Here is a 17,508-nt window from a genome sequence, read left to right as displayed (position 1 = left end):
TTATAGTACTATTACACCCAATGTGTTTTAAATACACAATACCAAGATGTGTATAGCATAGACCTGGTTATTAAGCATTTTAAACACATTGGAAAGCATTTACATAAATAAATCTGAAATATCAGGCTGAATATTTTCTTGGAGCCTTGTGTGACAGGTAACATCCACCATGCAGTTCCATCCCGATTTGTCCAAACGACCCTGATCCCTTATGCCAGAATTGCCACAGCCCTCTGTCATCCAGGCGGATGTCACCCCCGGAGACTCTGGGTTGTTGAGGTACAGTTACCACCGTGTCTGCCTGTCTGCCTCACTCTCACTGAGGGTTATGTTCCAAAGCAGACATGACAGAAGCAGTGCCACTAGGCTTAATCCCAGTGGCAGCGACAGCACAGGCACCATACAGCAACCCAGTCACATCATCATCCCGATGACTGCATCCTGTCATGAGCAGCATCACACAGCCCTAATGACAAATGCAGTTGAACTGTGGGACACATGCATATCCCATCTGGCTGCCTCTGCACCGCTGGGCACTATATGGGACAGTGGAGTGCAATAGTTTATAAGATGTCCAGTCCTGTGTGTCTCGCCTTGGTCTTTTGTTCTGTGGCCCTGTCTGTCTGGCCTGGAGATAGGCCTTCTGTCTGTCTGTGTATTTGTTAAAGCTGCTCATGCGCTATCTGTCAGCAGGCTGGGGGCATAGCTGGGGAGAGTGCTGCGTGTTTATAGCAATAGAGCAAAAGAGTGAATCAAGCTGGCTGCCTTGTCTATGGAACTGTAGCGTGACTGAGTAGTGATGCCACTTTCTTACCCCCCCATCCCCCCCCACCCCTCTGCTGCGTTTCTTTCTCATCAAATATTGTGGGGTGTTAAGGAGGACAAGGTCGGACAAGGCCATGTTCCACGGGACTTGTATTTAAACTGCTGTGTGTGTGCATCCATGCATGTGAAAGTTCCGCGACTGAGAGCATGAGTGTGTGAGTGTGTTTTTGTCATGTGGAGACAGGATAAGCTCAACTGATCCATGAAATCCACATTTTTCCTTTGTTGTTTTTTTTTTAATCATTAGAGGTGTCAAATGGCTTATGCACTGAAATGTCTTGAGAAGAAGAACAAAAGAGAAGAGCAAAGCGAGATGGAAGAGGGCAATTATACTGAAAATTTGACATTGTTCCAAAAAAAAACTATTTGATATCTAACTAAGGGTTTGTTTGCTGCTAAAAGTCTGCTTGTGAAATAGGAACCCTCTTCATTGTAAAACAGTAATGTACAAACAAACCAGATGTGACCCAGCATCAAACATCCATTGTGCAATTTTGCACCAAAGTGAAACTAGAGAATTTGAATCTTGATAAAGGGAAAATGAAAATCTTGCTAGTTTATCAATGCAACCGCTGAGGAATATAAACAAATCTAATAGATTCAAGTTTATTTTCCTGTTTTATGTGAAGAGCAAACATATATTGAACATAAAATAATACATAGATAATACAGCATGACTTCATAGTTGCAAGTCTGGGCTCCCCTTATTGGGACGGGGGTTGTTTTCTCATAGAACCACTAGGTGGCAATGTTGCTCCATCACTGGGCTTGTGTTGACACGCTGGCTCCTCCAAGGGAAAGACACAGGGACAGAGAGGAGGAGAAAAATAGAAAGCAAAGACAGACAGCAGGAGAGGGATTTTTTTGCTCTTTATGTTGCTCCCTCATCTCGCCTGGCAGCTAGAAGGCATCTCACACTCGCGGTCTTTGTCCCAACAACTCCCAAAGTTAATGACTTTAAGCATTACTGCAAATTGTGCTTGGTTTTTTACATTAAGCCACAGATGTAATGAATACAGTAGGCTGTTGTTGCTCAGTTGCTGTCCCGAGGTGAGGCTTTATGTTCAAATATGCCCTAAAACTGATACTAAGCAAAGCAGTGAGGAGGATAACAGTGATGATGGTCTGGACTGCCTTGTCAGTATGCAGCCAGCATGCGCTTGTGCTTGTAAAGCTGCTGACACGTTCCTCTTTACCTGGCCACATCACCAATAATTGGCCATTGGAATATCAGTCACAGCCCTGCTGGCCCCTGCCAGACACACCCGAATCACAGTCTGGTTGTTAAAGGTATCTTAACAGCTCGCTGAAAGATTTTCAATGGCCCACAAGCTCCATTTGGCTATTAGCATTATCAGACAAACCGTGACTTTTTCCAACACATTGCCTCAGTATTTGGGCAGGTCTGAAGACTCATAAACACACACATCCCTGCAGAGCATTAGAAAAGCTGATAACAACAGGAATCAATCCATTGAGGAGGAAGAAAGCCAGAGAAAGAGTGGAAGGGGGATTTCTGGTGAGTAAAACATTCTTGCTCCCACGCACTAACAAGAATCAATAACCAGCTCGCTGCCCTCCTCTGTCTTGACTTCCTTCATGGGCCAGAGAGAAGGCGCACTCTCAGCCTGGCCAGAGTGGTGCCAGAGGTCTGGGGGAAGAGCTGGACTTTGACCCGTAACTAGCAGATGGCTCCAGGAGGAGAACACACTCATATAACAGTGTAGGAGCACTGGCCAAAGATGCTTTCTGACTGAGGTGCTGAGGGCACTTAGTGTTCCAGCTATCAGCTAATAGGACTGGACATAAAATGCTCAGACAAAAACAACAGCCACTATATTTTAATCTTTTTATGCATGTGGACTAGTAACAACTATAAAAGCTTCTAAAAAGAGGACTGTTTATGTTAAAGGCTATGGATCAACGCTGGGACAAGGACGACAACAATAAAGATGAATGTATAGTTGTGAATGGGATTATTCAAATACTCACACATGGGCTTGAGCTGACCGATAAGCTCCTCCTTGGTCCACTTGGCCCACTCCTTCTTGTCTGTATTGATGGAGCACAATATCGGACCGCATGGTTTCCCGCAATCCTCAATGGCTGGAACATTCAAATAGTGGACGAGCACGATATCAGGGTTCTGTGGGGAAAACAGAGCGGATAGGAAGGGGGAGTTAGAAGAGATGGCATAATAGATAGGGAGCCTGTTTCTTGAATGTACAATAGTGGAGTGGTAGTGACACTTAGATACTGCGGCTCAGCTGTTAGGGCTTTTATGTGGGACGTGCCAGCTGGTTGTTGTGAAATAAAATGCTGCTCGAGTATAGTACAGTAGCAATGCATGGTAACCTTCACACAAACACAACAGAGTCCAAGCACAGAGGAGCCAACGCAAAACACGACCAGAACAAATCTAGGGTCAGAAATATAAATCAGCAATAATCTCACTCATTATGTCACTATCTGTATCTGCAAATGTGTGTGTGTGTGTGCGTGTGTGTTTATCCATGCGTGTGTTTGCATGTGCATATGTGTGATAATTACAGTGTGCCCATGTAACACACTTGTGGCATTTTGTCAAGTCCTCCCACATGGTGAGCCGATGCCCTCAATTAACTCTGCCTGTATTTACCAAGTCAAAACTCAACAATTTGCCGCCTGCAAATTGTTACTAGGTTACCTCTGCAAATTCCCTAAATTGACAGCTTATGGATAATAGGTGGCGTTTAAGAGGAATGTTGTGCCTGTATGAATAACATCAATTTGCCTCTGTGATCATGAAAAGCTTTGATTACTGAGCAAGGCGAAAAAAAAAAAATCACAAGGAATGTTCCTATTTCAGTCCTTATCGCTCCCAATTTATGATAAAACATCCGACTGCCACTAAGTGCACAAACATACAAATATAGAACATTATCCCTTCAGTGGCACGTAGGGTACTAATAAAAGTTTTGCTGAATTACGGAGCTTTAAGCAGACAAATGTAAGCAGGTGTTGGGGAGATGTATGAATGAAATAAAAGAGCAAACACAAAACAACACACACACACACACGCGCGCACTCGCAGCTAAACAAGATGCAAGCATCGACAAACCAACAAAGACCTTGATAGAGAAAAATGCTGTGACAACACGTGTGTGTTACTGCAGTTTGAAGCTTCATCAGTACTAAGTGGCAAATAAATCAAGGTGCTGCTACTGTAGGTCTGTGCTCCCTCTCAGTGCGTACCATTAATCTGTGAGCACCCCTCCCCTCTCTTCTCCCCTTTCATCACACAGGGGTGTGGTTGGGGGGGTCCACATAAACAATTACTTCTGTGGGGGAAAAAAACAAAAAAACATCCCAACAACGAGTACATCCTATGATTTGTCTGTGCAGCCACAGCTCCAGCAGTGGAACAGGAACTATGCAAAGCAGCCTCAGGACGACAGATGACCTCCCTCACCATTTGAGCTGGAGCTGGACTTTGCTCTGCGTTATCTCACTGTTTTCCTTGTCCCCTGTCATTGGTAGGGACACTAGGTGATGAGCGCAGCACTGTTAGGATGGAGATGGCACAGGGCGGCGTGCGATGCACCCAGATGGCACCACCAGCTGTGTCAATAGCTACGAGATGCCCTCAATCTTTGCTTGGAATGAGCGCGCCGAATGTAGACAGCTTCATTCATTTATGAGCGTACATGCATGTATATGGATGTATGGGTGCTGTCGGGGGTGATTATGCACAGACACACGCACGCACGCAATAAGTAGACGCACACATGAATATGTTGAGTGAGGACAAACTCATTAGCATACTGTAACAGACACATATATACTCAAAAGACATTCATGGATTTGCTGAACACAATCGTGTGCGTGGTTACAAACAGTCTCCTCCTTCCAGCACCCACACCTCCAGCTGTTTGCTACCTTTTCACACAGGGCTACACAAATATGCACACACATATGCACTGGAAACAAAAGAACACAAGGCAGCCGTGCACCTCATTCAAACAAAAGTAATCTGCGTCTCTGTGCTATACTGTTAGGAATCTGCCATCCGCTGGAAACCACAGAGGGAGCCACGCAGGAGTGTATGACGTCTGGAACTTTCCCTTTACTTTCTCCAGTCTCGTTCTGCCTCTGTGTCTCGTCTTTACACCGAGTTTAACTGTTCTCTTCCATCTCAGGCCCACCTCCACTCCGAGAGGAAAACAACACAATGAAAATGTAAAGCGTCACATAAATCTATCAGGATGGTAATTTAATTTAATTTCCTGCTGGCTGCTTTCTTTTTCCACAGTGTAATATCAGGAGCTGGTTCTCCAAGAGTAGGTGAAAAGGGCTGAGGGGGAACTTTTTGCCTGGATACTATTTTCCAGAGAAAATGAGATCTCATTAACTTATTGATTAATTGTGTAATGTAGTCTTTGGGTTGTTTTTTCACTCGTTTCCCAAGCGGGTCTCAGGGCAGCTTTCCAGCCCCACTTCCGCTGTGGAAGACTGGGATCGAGTTGCAGGAGTCTGTGCAGTGCATGTGGACACGGGTGAGATGCTGCTTGTAACTTTTTGTGTGCGTTTGAGTGTCTCAGTCTATAAATACATACATGTGAGCCATAGCTGTAAGCATGTTGGCAAGAGATTCACATGTTAAGGCGTTAAATGTAGCGTGTCTCCAGCCAGCGTTTTGATGTTGCTGTGTTGTGTTAATGTTTACTGCGCCTCCCAAGAACAGATGGATAGATGTTGAGCTAATTACTAGCAGAGTCTTGGGGAGTCAGCCATGGGGGCGGAAGGCCTGCTGAGTGGGTGGTGGAGCGCCTTCCTGCCCCTCCTTCCACCAATCACTCTCACAAACACACGCAAATACATCAAAACACAAAGCAATGCATGCACGGTGAAATTAACACAATCCCGCAAACGTCACACAAGCACAAACGTTCACGGTCTAATACACAGACATACGCATGACAAAGTTGGTGAGCCAAAACTCACACGCACGTTTGCACACACATGCATACGTGATATCCAAGACATCGCCATCGCAACGGGAGGATAAAGGTGCTGTTGTAGCCAGGCAACAGGTTTCTCTGGCACCCACGCACTAAGAGGCAGCCAGTGCTCCTACGATCTCTCACTGAATGCCTACCTCGTCCTGAAGTCATACACCCTGTTCTACTCCACAAGACAAGGATGGAGAGAAAGAGAGAAAGAGAGATTCGCTAATGGAGCTGAAGACACGGGAGTTAGATGTCAGTGGAGACAGATACGATGACCTTCTACGTTTTGTGCTGAATGTGAGGCAGCGATTGTGTGTGTTGAGCTGCAGCTGAGATTGAACAAAGTGAGACTCGAGAACAAAGCACTTTATTGGTAGAACCTGGTATGATTGGTCAAATAATGTGTCCGCTGTCGTGTTAACTCTCTTTGACACTGCCACAAATCTGCCACTCTCTCTGAACACAAGAGCAGCGTCCACTCCAACAGCCCACCGTAGCTCATTAAGAAAGAGAGAGAGCCACGGAGAGAGTTTGAGATAGAGATATGAGGGAAGACAGAGAGACGGAGACTGAGAGAAGAATGAGAGTAACAGCTCTTATATTGTCACACAGGCAGCTCTGCTCCATGGTTGTACTCTACCATAGCAGGCCTCGCTTTCACAACCCGTGCACAAGAGCGATAAGAACACCATTAACATGAAAGGATCTTAATTGAGAGGGGATGCTTCATAGAACGTGGATGAGCCGGGGAGAGCAGGGGAAACCTTGTTTTTTCTCTGATAAAATAACCCCCACCAAGGAATGGGGGGCTTCAAAGCCTGTCACAGTGAAGGAAAGAGCGGAGCAGACAGGGGCTCAGGTATGGGAAAAGCCCCCCCCCTACACTTTCCACTTTTTCTCTGAGGAAGGACTGTGGAAAATAAGCAAAGGAGGAGAGGATGAGACAGTTCTTCATGGGAGAATTTAACTAGCAGGCTACAGGGATATCCATTTCAGTACAAAATATCATGAAAGCAGGAGCAGCCGGTTGTTTTGTCACAGAAATTCAGCATCAAGGCATAAATGCAGAGGGGAGGTGCTTGTGTTGGTATATTTGTGTTTGTGGATGTATCTGTGTCTTTATATATTTGTGTCTGCCTACATTAAATTATAAATAGTGTGTGAATGAGTGTCTAGAGGCAGATTTCTGTATGTCGGTTGGCGTACGTACATCAGTATTCATGCAGAATGAGTGCAATGAGCTGTGGGTGAGAGACTGAATGCATCTGCTATTGTGACTGCATATTCATGCTATTTGTGCGTGCAGCGAATATAAGAAGTTGTGGTTTTCATCTCTGCATATGTCTGAGCAGTTCCATGTGCATGTACAGTATGTGTTTCAGGTCGTGTCGCTCATGTGGTCCGCTGCATCGGTACCAGGCCCTGCTCTCTCTGGCTGTGCGGGGGCAGTTGGCCTGGCAGTGGCATGGTGATGGATGGCATAGGGTGCCAGTCATTAGGTAGCCTCCTGGCCTCTGGCACTGAGGTTGCACTCTTAAACACTGCCCTCCCCCGCCTGTCCCCAAACACTACTGCTCATTTCAAGGTCAGCTGCCTCGGTGGTGCTCTAAGTTCACCTCCACAAGGCACGAGACGTCTTCCTTTTGTTTGGAACCTTTATCGCTCACTGCCAACGGGTGTGCTTTAGAATGTGAGGGCGGCTGGCTGGTGCCTTGCCTCGTGCAGAAACGCAGACACACATATGCAGCACATGAACACACAGATACACATAGTGAGGTAAACAAAACTCCATGTCAAACCCTCCCAGAAAGGCAGCAAACAGCCTGAAGCTCCTGTCTGAGTAGCAGAGCAATCCCCAATCTGAACCTGCTTCCCCTCTTTCTCTCTAGGTCCTCTATGACAAACTCTTTGTTTAAATGTTCCCAGCTTAGAACACAGACATCCTAATTGGGGTGTCTGGAGTCAGTGCTTAACCTACTACAGTTCACCCTCTACTGCACCCAGCTCTCCACAAACTACGACACTGCCTGAGTGCCAAGCTAAAACGACGCCCAGGGTGGGTACCAATCCAGGGGTAAGTCAGTTCATAGAGAGTTTCTTAATGTGAATTACCTCGATTGCCTCTGTCCAAACTCTGTGAGAGGGATTGCAGAGCGGGAGGCACAGCAGGAGATCCTGATTTAGGGAAGATTCATACTGCACCTCTTACCTTCACTACCTAGTGTACTGGCTGGGAGATATGAAAGGCAGAACTTGGAACTTTTGAGGAACAGGAAGAGGCCAGCATGTTTGAGCGTGTTTCAGAGGAAGCCAGGGGCTGAGGCCTGTGATGTTTAATTCAGTAGCACATAATCACTCCGATGGAGTTGAGAGCGGGGCTTTAAATAACTCAGCTTAGAGGGGCAGAACTGCTTCACTCTGGGTGGGGGAATACAAGTCTGTGTGTCTGCATGCGTGTATGTGTGTGCGCCCACTCATATGTATGTGTGCACGCACATTGGTGCACTTGTGTGTGTAAACATTTCTACATGTTTGTGAGTGAGTATGCAAGAAAGTGCTCCTCTATTTTTGTGGGTGACTCCTCCCTGCTTTGAAATATTTTATTTGTGCAGTGCACCACAGTAAAAGGTGGAGTGTGTTTGTTGCTGTGCCAAGCATCTGCATGCATTACAATAAAAGTGCAAAAGGCCAGCATTCAGAGGCTGAATATGGAGGGGCATTCTGGATGCCAAGCAGGCAGGCAGTAAGTCAGGCGGTAAGCCGGGCAGTGAGGCATTGAAGCCCCTTTAGCTCCCACAACTCAACTCACAGTTTACGGCCCACTTATTCTTCCTAAGGCCCTTACAGAGCACACTACCCTCTCCATTAGTTGTGGTGGTCCCAAGTGAGAGGCCACGCTGCCCAGGGGCAAGCTGAGAAAGGGCCATCAGAAGCCCATCCGGCTGCCATAATGGCCTCGGCTAAGCCGATGGCACTGATCCAAATATTCAGTGGCAGTCCAGGTGACACAGTGTCATGCTAGAATAAAGGAAGGGAAAGGGAGTTACTGAGCCCTCTCAGACACAGGGAGGATTTAACCATGTGTTCTCTTCATGGTTCTTTTCTTTTGTTCCCACCTCACAATACCCCTCAACCTCTGGCTTTCTCTCGGAGTTCCACTTGCCTGCTCCCTCGTGTTCATCTCTCCCTCTCAGGATATAGTGCAATTCATTTGGAGGAGGCAAACACAGCTAATACCATCTCTCTCCACTCCCATCTCTTCTGCTCTCACTCCCTTTCATATCAGCGTTGAGTCTGATTTGTTTGTGCGCGCCTTCGACTAGGCGGGCTATTTATGTGGCTCTGCCCATGTCTGTGAGCAAATCAGGACTTCATAGGAGCAGCCAGTGGAGAGAGATGTGCTGGTGCATTTCTAAACAGGAAGCCACAGGGAAGACTGATGTGTGTCCAGCTGCAAGACAGTCCAACCTGGCCACTATCTGCCCCTGCAATGGCCCGCTGAGCAATAATAGATAACACCGGTTGTCATCATCAACAACAACAACTGCTGAGGTCGAAAAACAGACCCAGTCAAGCCTTAAGTGTAAAAGCACCAATGCACATATTGTATATGCAGATATCTACACACACATCGAGAGACTGACACACAACGACTCCGGCCACAGGACTGCTGAGCCTGTATGCTCTGTTAAACATGGTGAGGGGCTCATTACTATTGCTGGGCTGGATACTGGAGCGGCCCCAGAGCTCAGCTTGGCAAGACCTCTCTCACACACTCGCCTCCACACACACACACACACACACAGACACACACACACACCATACAAATGAGTAATCAAACGTCTGCCCCTGGGATAAAAAAAATGCTTTAATGGTTTCCTAGCAACCAATGGTGTGTATTGGCTCCACATGAAAAATGGAAAAAAATAAAGACAATGTGTGAATGTGTGTGTGAGACAATGAAAGAATGTGGTTCAGATAAACAGCGCATATTAGAGAGAGAGAGCGAGAGATAGAGGGGTCCATGGGGTGAAGTGCGGAGTGGCCGGAGATAAGAAGTGGTGAATAGGATTTGAAAAGGTAATGAAGAGAGGAAGAGAAAAGGCGCCATTAGAGGTCTGCCAATCTGATCGACAAACACAAGCATTTCCCCTGCCTCACTACGGGGGCAGTGTTGACTGCGAGTTGAGCTGGTCCACAGACACTTAAGGTCATAGGAATGTGTTGTCAAATCACAGCTCAGCGAGAGAGATCATCACGGGAATAAATCAGTATCTTACACACTGTTGCAAATATGTGGTGGCGCTGCAGGGGAGGGGATTATGCAAGAACCAAGGGCTTTAGAAAATGGCCTAAAACACAGTGCTGCTTATCACACCAGGTTCAAATGCAAAACACAAGGGGGTTGTGCCGTGCCAAAGTCACACAATCAGGTGAGAGTAGTGATTTGTAAAATTGCCGCAGAGCAGTGTACAAAAGGTGTAGCTGCATCTCTGGGGATCTACAGAGGTCTTTTTGATCATCGCTGCACATTAAATCTGTAAAACACAGCGAGTCCTCCTTAAAATAAATGATTCAACAAAAAGACAGAGTTACATTTTATTTGTTTATCTGTGTGCAAGTGTGTGAAATGTGAGGAGCAAAACAGCGTGTAATAGTGTGAGCGTGTGTTTCCATAAGATACTAGTGTGTGTGTCTGTAATTGTGTGTGAGGATGTTTGGTTCTTCTGTCTGTAAAATTGTGTGTGTGTGTGTGTGTGTGTGTGTCTGGGGTGGTGAGAAGCATACTATCTCCATCCAGCAGCTGCCACAAAGAGGCTTCCCAAAACAAGCACGGGGCTGTGACAGAGACAGAGCGACCGCAGCCTTCTGGTGGTGTAATAGGAAATTAATTGAGACCATCAATATGGTATTAATCATTAAAGCACAGGTGCTGAGGTGGCACTTTGCTGACTGCTCCACTGTTGGCAGCACTCACACACACACACACAGTAAAAGTTTGACCTGCTGTTTTGCTAAATTGTAGGTGGGGACACGGAGAGATCGGTGGAGACAAAGGAAAGTGAGAAAAGGGAAAAGTCTGTACCTTCCATTTAGACACACAGACACAGTGGGGCAATTTTAAATACACCATGATCCAAGGTCATCCTTACTTTTCCAAGACAATAGTTAATATTGAACTTTTTTTGAGCTCCCTTTAATTCTGACGAAAAAGTGAGACAGGGATTGAATTGTGGAGAGTGTTTTGAGAAATGAAATCAGAGAATGTCAGGTAAATTTGAGGAAATATTCATCAACTCCCTTGGAAGCAATTCTTGATATCACCTAATACTTTGTGAGGCGATGCACAGGAGTGTTAATCAGAGGAGGAGGCAAATTGCAGCAACTACATTAAGCCGTTAAGCACACCACGTCTCCAAATTGTTGAGGGTGTCTCACTGAGGAGAATGCTTCTTCTTATGAATAATACATCACGCGCAATACGCACCGACAAAAGCACACACCTATATATATATATGTGTACATGTGACGGCACGTGCAAACTCAATTGCATGCACCATTCTGTGCGTCTCGTGCTGAGACAGCGCGACAGCTGTGCACGACGGGGGTTGTGGCGTGCGCGGCAGAGTTCGACAGGGTGATATTCCCCCGTGCTCACTTCGGACTCTGTGAAGTCCAACATCGACGAGCCTCCACAGGCACTTTGCACCACACCTATCCCACCCCATGACTGTCAGTGTCAAGGTTGAGCCTATGAAATGTTTATGATTCAGGAGCTGTAGATAAGATGGAGATTGATCTGGGTCGAAAGGCAAATAAGACTGCCAAAGCTCAGAGTCAGCTGAAAAGGAGGCAGAGGGAGTAGAGGGGAAAAGAAAGAGAGAGCATGAGGAGAAAATGCATTAACACAGGTCTGGGCCTGGGAGAGCGCAGGGGTAATAAGTACTTCCTCTGCACCTTGCGAATACTGGGGGGAGAATATGAAGACACCATCATGTGTTTGCATGTGTATGTGAGTGCTTGTTTGGTCCTTTTGCCTGATTGCTTCTGTACTTCAGACATACAGCTCTTGACTACTGACACTACCTGGGTTCTGCATTGAGTGGCTGGGCACACACATGCACACTCAGACTATTTGCTGGCCAAGATTTAAAAGGTTAAAAGGTTTGCCATATAAGCATTAGTGGGAGATGTCAGGATCAGGAGACGAGGGATGTTCCTGTACGTGAAGTTTCTAGGTGAAAACACGTTCAAGAAAGTGACACGTTGACACAGTTAACTACTCGCCACTAGCAATTGTGCAAAGCATCAAAAAAAGGACTTTCATGGGAGAAGAGAAAGCCCTGGCTCTCTTTAACACACTCACAGTGACACATCAGCTTTGATTTACGATGTCTAACAGTGGAACAAAAGGGGATATGATGTAATCAAATAGAGCATTTTTCAAAGGCCAGAGGAATGTGTGTGTGTGTGTGTGTGTATGCATCAATATGTGTATTTGTGTGTGTGCATATGGGATGGATGGAAGGATAAGACCCTTTGATGTATCTCCTGACAGCCCGAGCCAGCTTGCAGGAGGAGAACAGAGCAGAGGCCACCAGAGAGTTGGGGCCCGAGCCCCAGGGCCGGTTGTCTCCCTCCCCCTCTCAGCCTGCCTTCCCCTCCCTCTTCTGATCAATACTGGGTGCTAATCAGTGAGGACAGTGTGGTAACCCTCTCTTTCTCTCATCTCCTCTCTCATTTTTTTTTTCTCATGGTTTTACAACCTCTGCTTCTGCCATGGTATGTTCCAGTTTGCATCTATCACACACACTCTTTGCTCTGTGGGTATGTGCGCGTGGAGGTGTCCATATGTGTCCACAGCTTTGCGTGCGTTAGCCACACACATTCTCCCAGTGTTTCTGTGCATATTTGCAAAAGGGAGTCAGTTTGAGTCTCTGCAAATACGTGAACAGGCTTATACAAGGCTGTTAAAATGTGTGCATGTGTCTGTGTACAACAAGATAAGGGAATATCCTTGAAAAAGCAACAGCAACATAAACCCCAGTGAATTATGAGCAGCATGCATAAACTTGAATAATAACACATCCCCTCATTTTGGTGGCTTTATACCAGTTATCTAATTGCCCATGTCTTTTTTTTCTTTAATAAACTAATGAATGTGGTTGGGTTGAGGCCTGGACTCATATAGGCAGCAATAAGTAGCACTGCTTTAAACCCCAAACTGCATCAGAACAGCTGAATAATTTGTAGGAGAAATAATTACGGGGCAGAAGAGCAGGCATCAATCCTGGAACACCGACAGTGCCCTCGCTGGAAACTACCTCACCCATAAGCCAAGGCTCCATTAGGTATTGTCTGGGGCCTACAGGCTAATTTGTTTGCATCAATAATACATTCAAAGGATTTATCTAACTTGCAAATGAGTGTTCATTTAGAGGCTGGGGGGGAGAGCAGGCAGCAGGAGAGAAGGTGTGAGAGGCTGAAACAGCTGGTTGGGGTTATCTGGGACACAGTTAACCCTTTGCTAGGCAGCAGGACGCTGGTCCATACCTAGCATTTAGTTAATAGTATTCAGAAATGGTAGGTTCCGACATGCTTGGATGACGGCCAGCGTTTATGTAGGGCAGAGATAGGCCGAGGTACCGGTGACCAACCCTTGGAAAGGCATCAAAAAAATGAAGCAGAGAGCCCCCTCGCAGCCACATCACATTACCTGCTGCACCGAAAACTCTCTGATCATTTGCCAGATGACAAATTGATTGTTTCAGTTGGAGGACGTGGATGCGACAGTAGTGAGACGTTGTGGGCTGTCCTCGTGGGAAGCTGGGCTCCTGTACGCCCCTTTGATCTCTGCACTATGCTGCCTCCCACAGGTGATACAAGGACACTCGAAGCCAAAAGAAGTGGAAATAAAAGAGAGGGTGGGGTGAGGCAGAGAGAGAAAAATGGGAGAGGAGGAAGGAAGCCGGCCATGAACATATGCTGCCTCTCTGTGCCAAGCCCCACTGGCTCAGGCAACCCACGCATACGTTGCACTGCTGCTGCTGCTGCTGTTGCCACTCCAGCCCTCTCCAACACCAACACTATGGCACTACTTAGTCAAACAAAGCTGGAGAGATGAATCTGGAAAGAGATGGGGTCTCCCCAGCCTCTCCACTGCCAGAGAAGGACTGCTTGGCTTTCAGCTGTTGGCACCCCTTAAATTGTGACACAAGATAGATTTTTATAATCTCTTTATGGGCTAGACTCCTCCACCACGATTCACTTTGATTAATTATTGGTAGAAGCTGCAAAATATGAATTTGTTAATGTTATTCTGGGAAGGGAAGATCAATTTTTTGTGTTTTCCTAATAAATTTGAAAGACTAAGAAATAAACTTAATTAAATTAACTAAATCTTTCCATGGGTCAGAGTCCTAAATGTCCACATTGGTTTTCATCAGCTGTTGACATGTAGAAGTTGGCGCCATTGCACAATACATTGGGATGTTTAGTATTGATCAACACATGTAAAGCCGTCTGATAAGAAAATTAAATAAATAAAAGTTGTTATCTTTGGCCCTAGCTGGACTGTAATAAACACGACCAATCATTTCATTACAAATGAATAAAATGATTGGTCGATGAACCTGCTTGTCACTGATGGACCTGCCTGTCTGCGCTTACCCTGCCCTTGCACTTAGTCACAGTCAGTCAGTGCATGTTCAAGTGTTTTGTATCAGTGTAACCTAACTTTGCTTTTCCAGGATTACCAACTCCTATATCTTATAAGAAATGGTTTGTCCAACTCAGGATAAGAACTTAACCTCTTAAAAATGGTTCTCTTTGAGGGTCAGTGGTTAACGTTAAGGTTAGGCAAGTAGTGGTTATAGTTAGGTTAAGGGTAAGACCCTAGGAAATGAATGCAAGTCGATGTAATGTCCCCAAAACTTAAAAAAGTGTGTGTGTGTGTGTGTGTCAGACAAGGACAAGGCGCTGTGATGTTTGATGTACTGTGCACCTAAAGGTATCATTAACACTGACACTCTAGAAGGTTCAATTCAGTTTTCATTGCTTAAACATTTTATAAGCACCGAACTTAAAATTGCCAGAAAGGTCACACTAATATTTTTAATACAATACTTAATAAGATTTCTCAGTTATATCATTTATGTATGAAATATTTTTTACGTAATGAGGGTCTTCTGCTACTTGAACTGCTGCAGTTGTGGCTGGGGGGGGTTCCACAAAATAGTGATGACTTATTATGTATTTGATTTTAACATTTTATTAAAGGGAAGGAGAGTGAGAGGGAGGGCAGGGAGAGAGTGTGTAGAGAGAGAGCAGCACGGAACATGGCTCCCCACTGGGATTCAAACCAAGGGCAGAGAAAAGGGAAAAAAATTTCAGACAAACATCAACTAAACAGATTCAAATTGCTTGTTATCGCACACATGCAAATACACACACACACACCCTTACAGACTTGTGAATCCACACAACTCCCAACTTGTCACAGACCCAAACAAAAACACAGACCCACAAATAAATAGTAGCAAATGTTTATATAACGCAGAAATCAAATTCTTGCAATCTGAGCCTCGCAAACTCAATTCCCCTCTGCTGTCTGGCCTCCTCGCGTTCCACTCCTCGTGAACGAATGGGGTCAGTATCGTCACATAAACATTATCCTCTCTGCCCACCCCCCCACTCCCCTTTCTCAGTGAATGGATGCTGAGCACTGGTGCATATCTACGCAGGGATGGCAAGGGCACAGAGGAGAGAAAATCAATACTATATCTCACCTCTAAGCACAATCCCAACCAAAAGCAGCTGGAGTTTGCAGGTTGCTCCATAAACTGGACGGCTTCATCTGGCCAGTCGCTGTGTCGGTGGATTGCTACAGTAATGCACTACAGCACAATGGCCGAGGCCAGAGCCTGCCAGACATGGAGGTACGCACACACACTCACATATACACACACACACACGGAAACAAACTGCACACTAACAGAGGCTGGGGAATAGCCACAGCAATGAGAAAAACTCTCATGAGGCAGGAACAGGGGTTGACAAACACACTTCCCCTCCTACACAAGCGAGGAAAAGCACCACTGGACCATTTGGTCAACCTTTTCTGTGGACTCACACACATTTGCGCACACACACACACAAGCACATGCACACTCAGACACACAGGCACATACACAGAGGAGGGCCCTAAAAATACTCGCTCTAAAAATAGCAGGCGGGAAGCGGGAAACAGGACTGAGGCTATTATTATTACGCACACGTCCTGCCTGGTCCCACCAAGGCAAAGGAAGAGACTAATGATTTTCCTGGTGCAAGCAATTAAAAAACTATTTGTCACCTGCCAGGCTGCATATGACGTTGGGGGCCTTGGCGGAGGAACACAGAGTAAATCCACATATACACACTGTACACACACAAAGTGGGTTGCATCATAGAAAGCGGACCAAAGGCAGAAATAGTGCATGGGAAACAGGTGAAATTGGAGGGGGTCACAGAAGCGAATAAAAGGGAAAGCGAGGGGAACATGAAGTTAGAATGGAGGAAGTGTTTCTTTGGCTGGAGGAGCAGAGAGGGTAAATGGCTGATTTATCCGGACAGGTTAATACCAGGCCAGACAGCACCTCAGACAGCACACTGCCATCAGGAAGTCATGTAATATTTAGAATCCCGCCAATGAAAGTCATTCTCCTGCTTCTGGGCTCCTGGCTAAAATAGATATGTATATTTCCTCCTTCCACCTCCTCACCCCGCTAAAAGCCTCACTTGAACAGAGAGACTTGTTCTACCTCGAGTGTCTGAAACATGCAGGTTTATACACAGGCTCATTTCATCTGATCTGCTGCAATCCCCGCTGAATTTCTCTAAACGGTTTAAAGAATTTTAGCATGCCGAGAAAAAAAGAAAAAGCAAAAATCACATTTCTTTGAAAATCAACATTTTAATTTAATGAGTCCCAATTCTGGCTTTGCTGCAGTTTCCTTATTAGGAGGTAAACGATAAGAGATGAGGAACAGCCTGTCGAATCTGAGTTATCCGAGAGGGTCACTAGTTGGGCTCCCTCCTGTTGGGCTGTGAGAGGAGTCTCATTTTCAGAATGTATGAGAGTTCCGATGCCACATAGGGGAGAATCATCAAGCTGAATAAACCTCCAACTATTTACAATGAATATCTTCACATGCTGCCACAGGAGGCCAATACTGGGCTCTGGGGCAAAGGGAGAAAACCTATATAAATTGGAGGTGGGCAGTAAACAATATCAAGACGAGCGTTATGCCTCCCTTGCACTGCATCGCCCTATCCAGATCCAGCTTCAAGCATATTCACTCGGCTGCAGTAATTTATGAGGCAGCTCGTTAATGTCGGGTGATTTGCGCTGCTCGTTTGCTCCCGCTCATCTCTACCAAATGATATCATCTTCTACCTCTAATCGTCTACCTCTAATCCCCCATTCTCAGAGCACCTCCACCCCACCCACCTCTTGTTTCCTCCAGTCCTGCCATTCCTCCAGTCCTACCCATCCACTTTTTCCTTTCCCTCTCCTCCTCCTCCGCCCTCCTCCACTCAATCTCTGTGTCATGTCAGGTTTGCGTGGGTGAGTTTTGAGATGGGGGAGCAGACACAGATAGGAGCGGAGCCATCCCACAGAGGGGTATGTGTGTGTGTGTGTGTGTGTGTGTGT

The 17,508-nt window shown here is 46.0% G+C and overlaps 1 protein-coding gene across 9 annotated transcripts in view; it reads right to left on the bottom strand.

Moving 5' to 3' along the window:
* camta1a (calmodulin binding transcription activator 1a) overlaps window positions 1–17,508 on the bottom strand; it is a 275,197-nt gene that overhangs the window by 31,442 nt on the left and 226,247 nt on the right. For all 9 annotated transcript variants that reach the window (XM_069526124.1, XM_069526125.1, XM_069526126.1 and 6 more), the window contains one exon: window positions 2,818–2,971. In XM_069526124.1, coding sequence (XP_069382225.1) covers window positions 2,818–2,971 — 154 coding nt within the window. The remainder of the gene's footprint in view (window positions 1–2,817; window positions 2,972–17,508) is intronic.

This window comes from Paralichthys olivaceus, chromosome 6 (genome assembly GCF_024713975.1).
Source record: "Paralichthys olivaceus isolate ysfri-2021 chromosome 6, ASM2471397v2, whole genome shotgun sequence".
Lineage (NCBI taxonomy): Eukaryota > Metazoa > Chordata > Actinopteri > Pleuronectiformes > Paralichthyidae > Paralichthys > Paralichthys olivaceus.
Note: the sequence above shows the minus strand (reverse complement) of the source record. Positions and strands in the feature narration are given on the sequence as shown.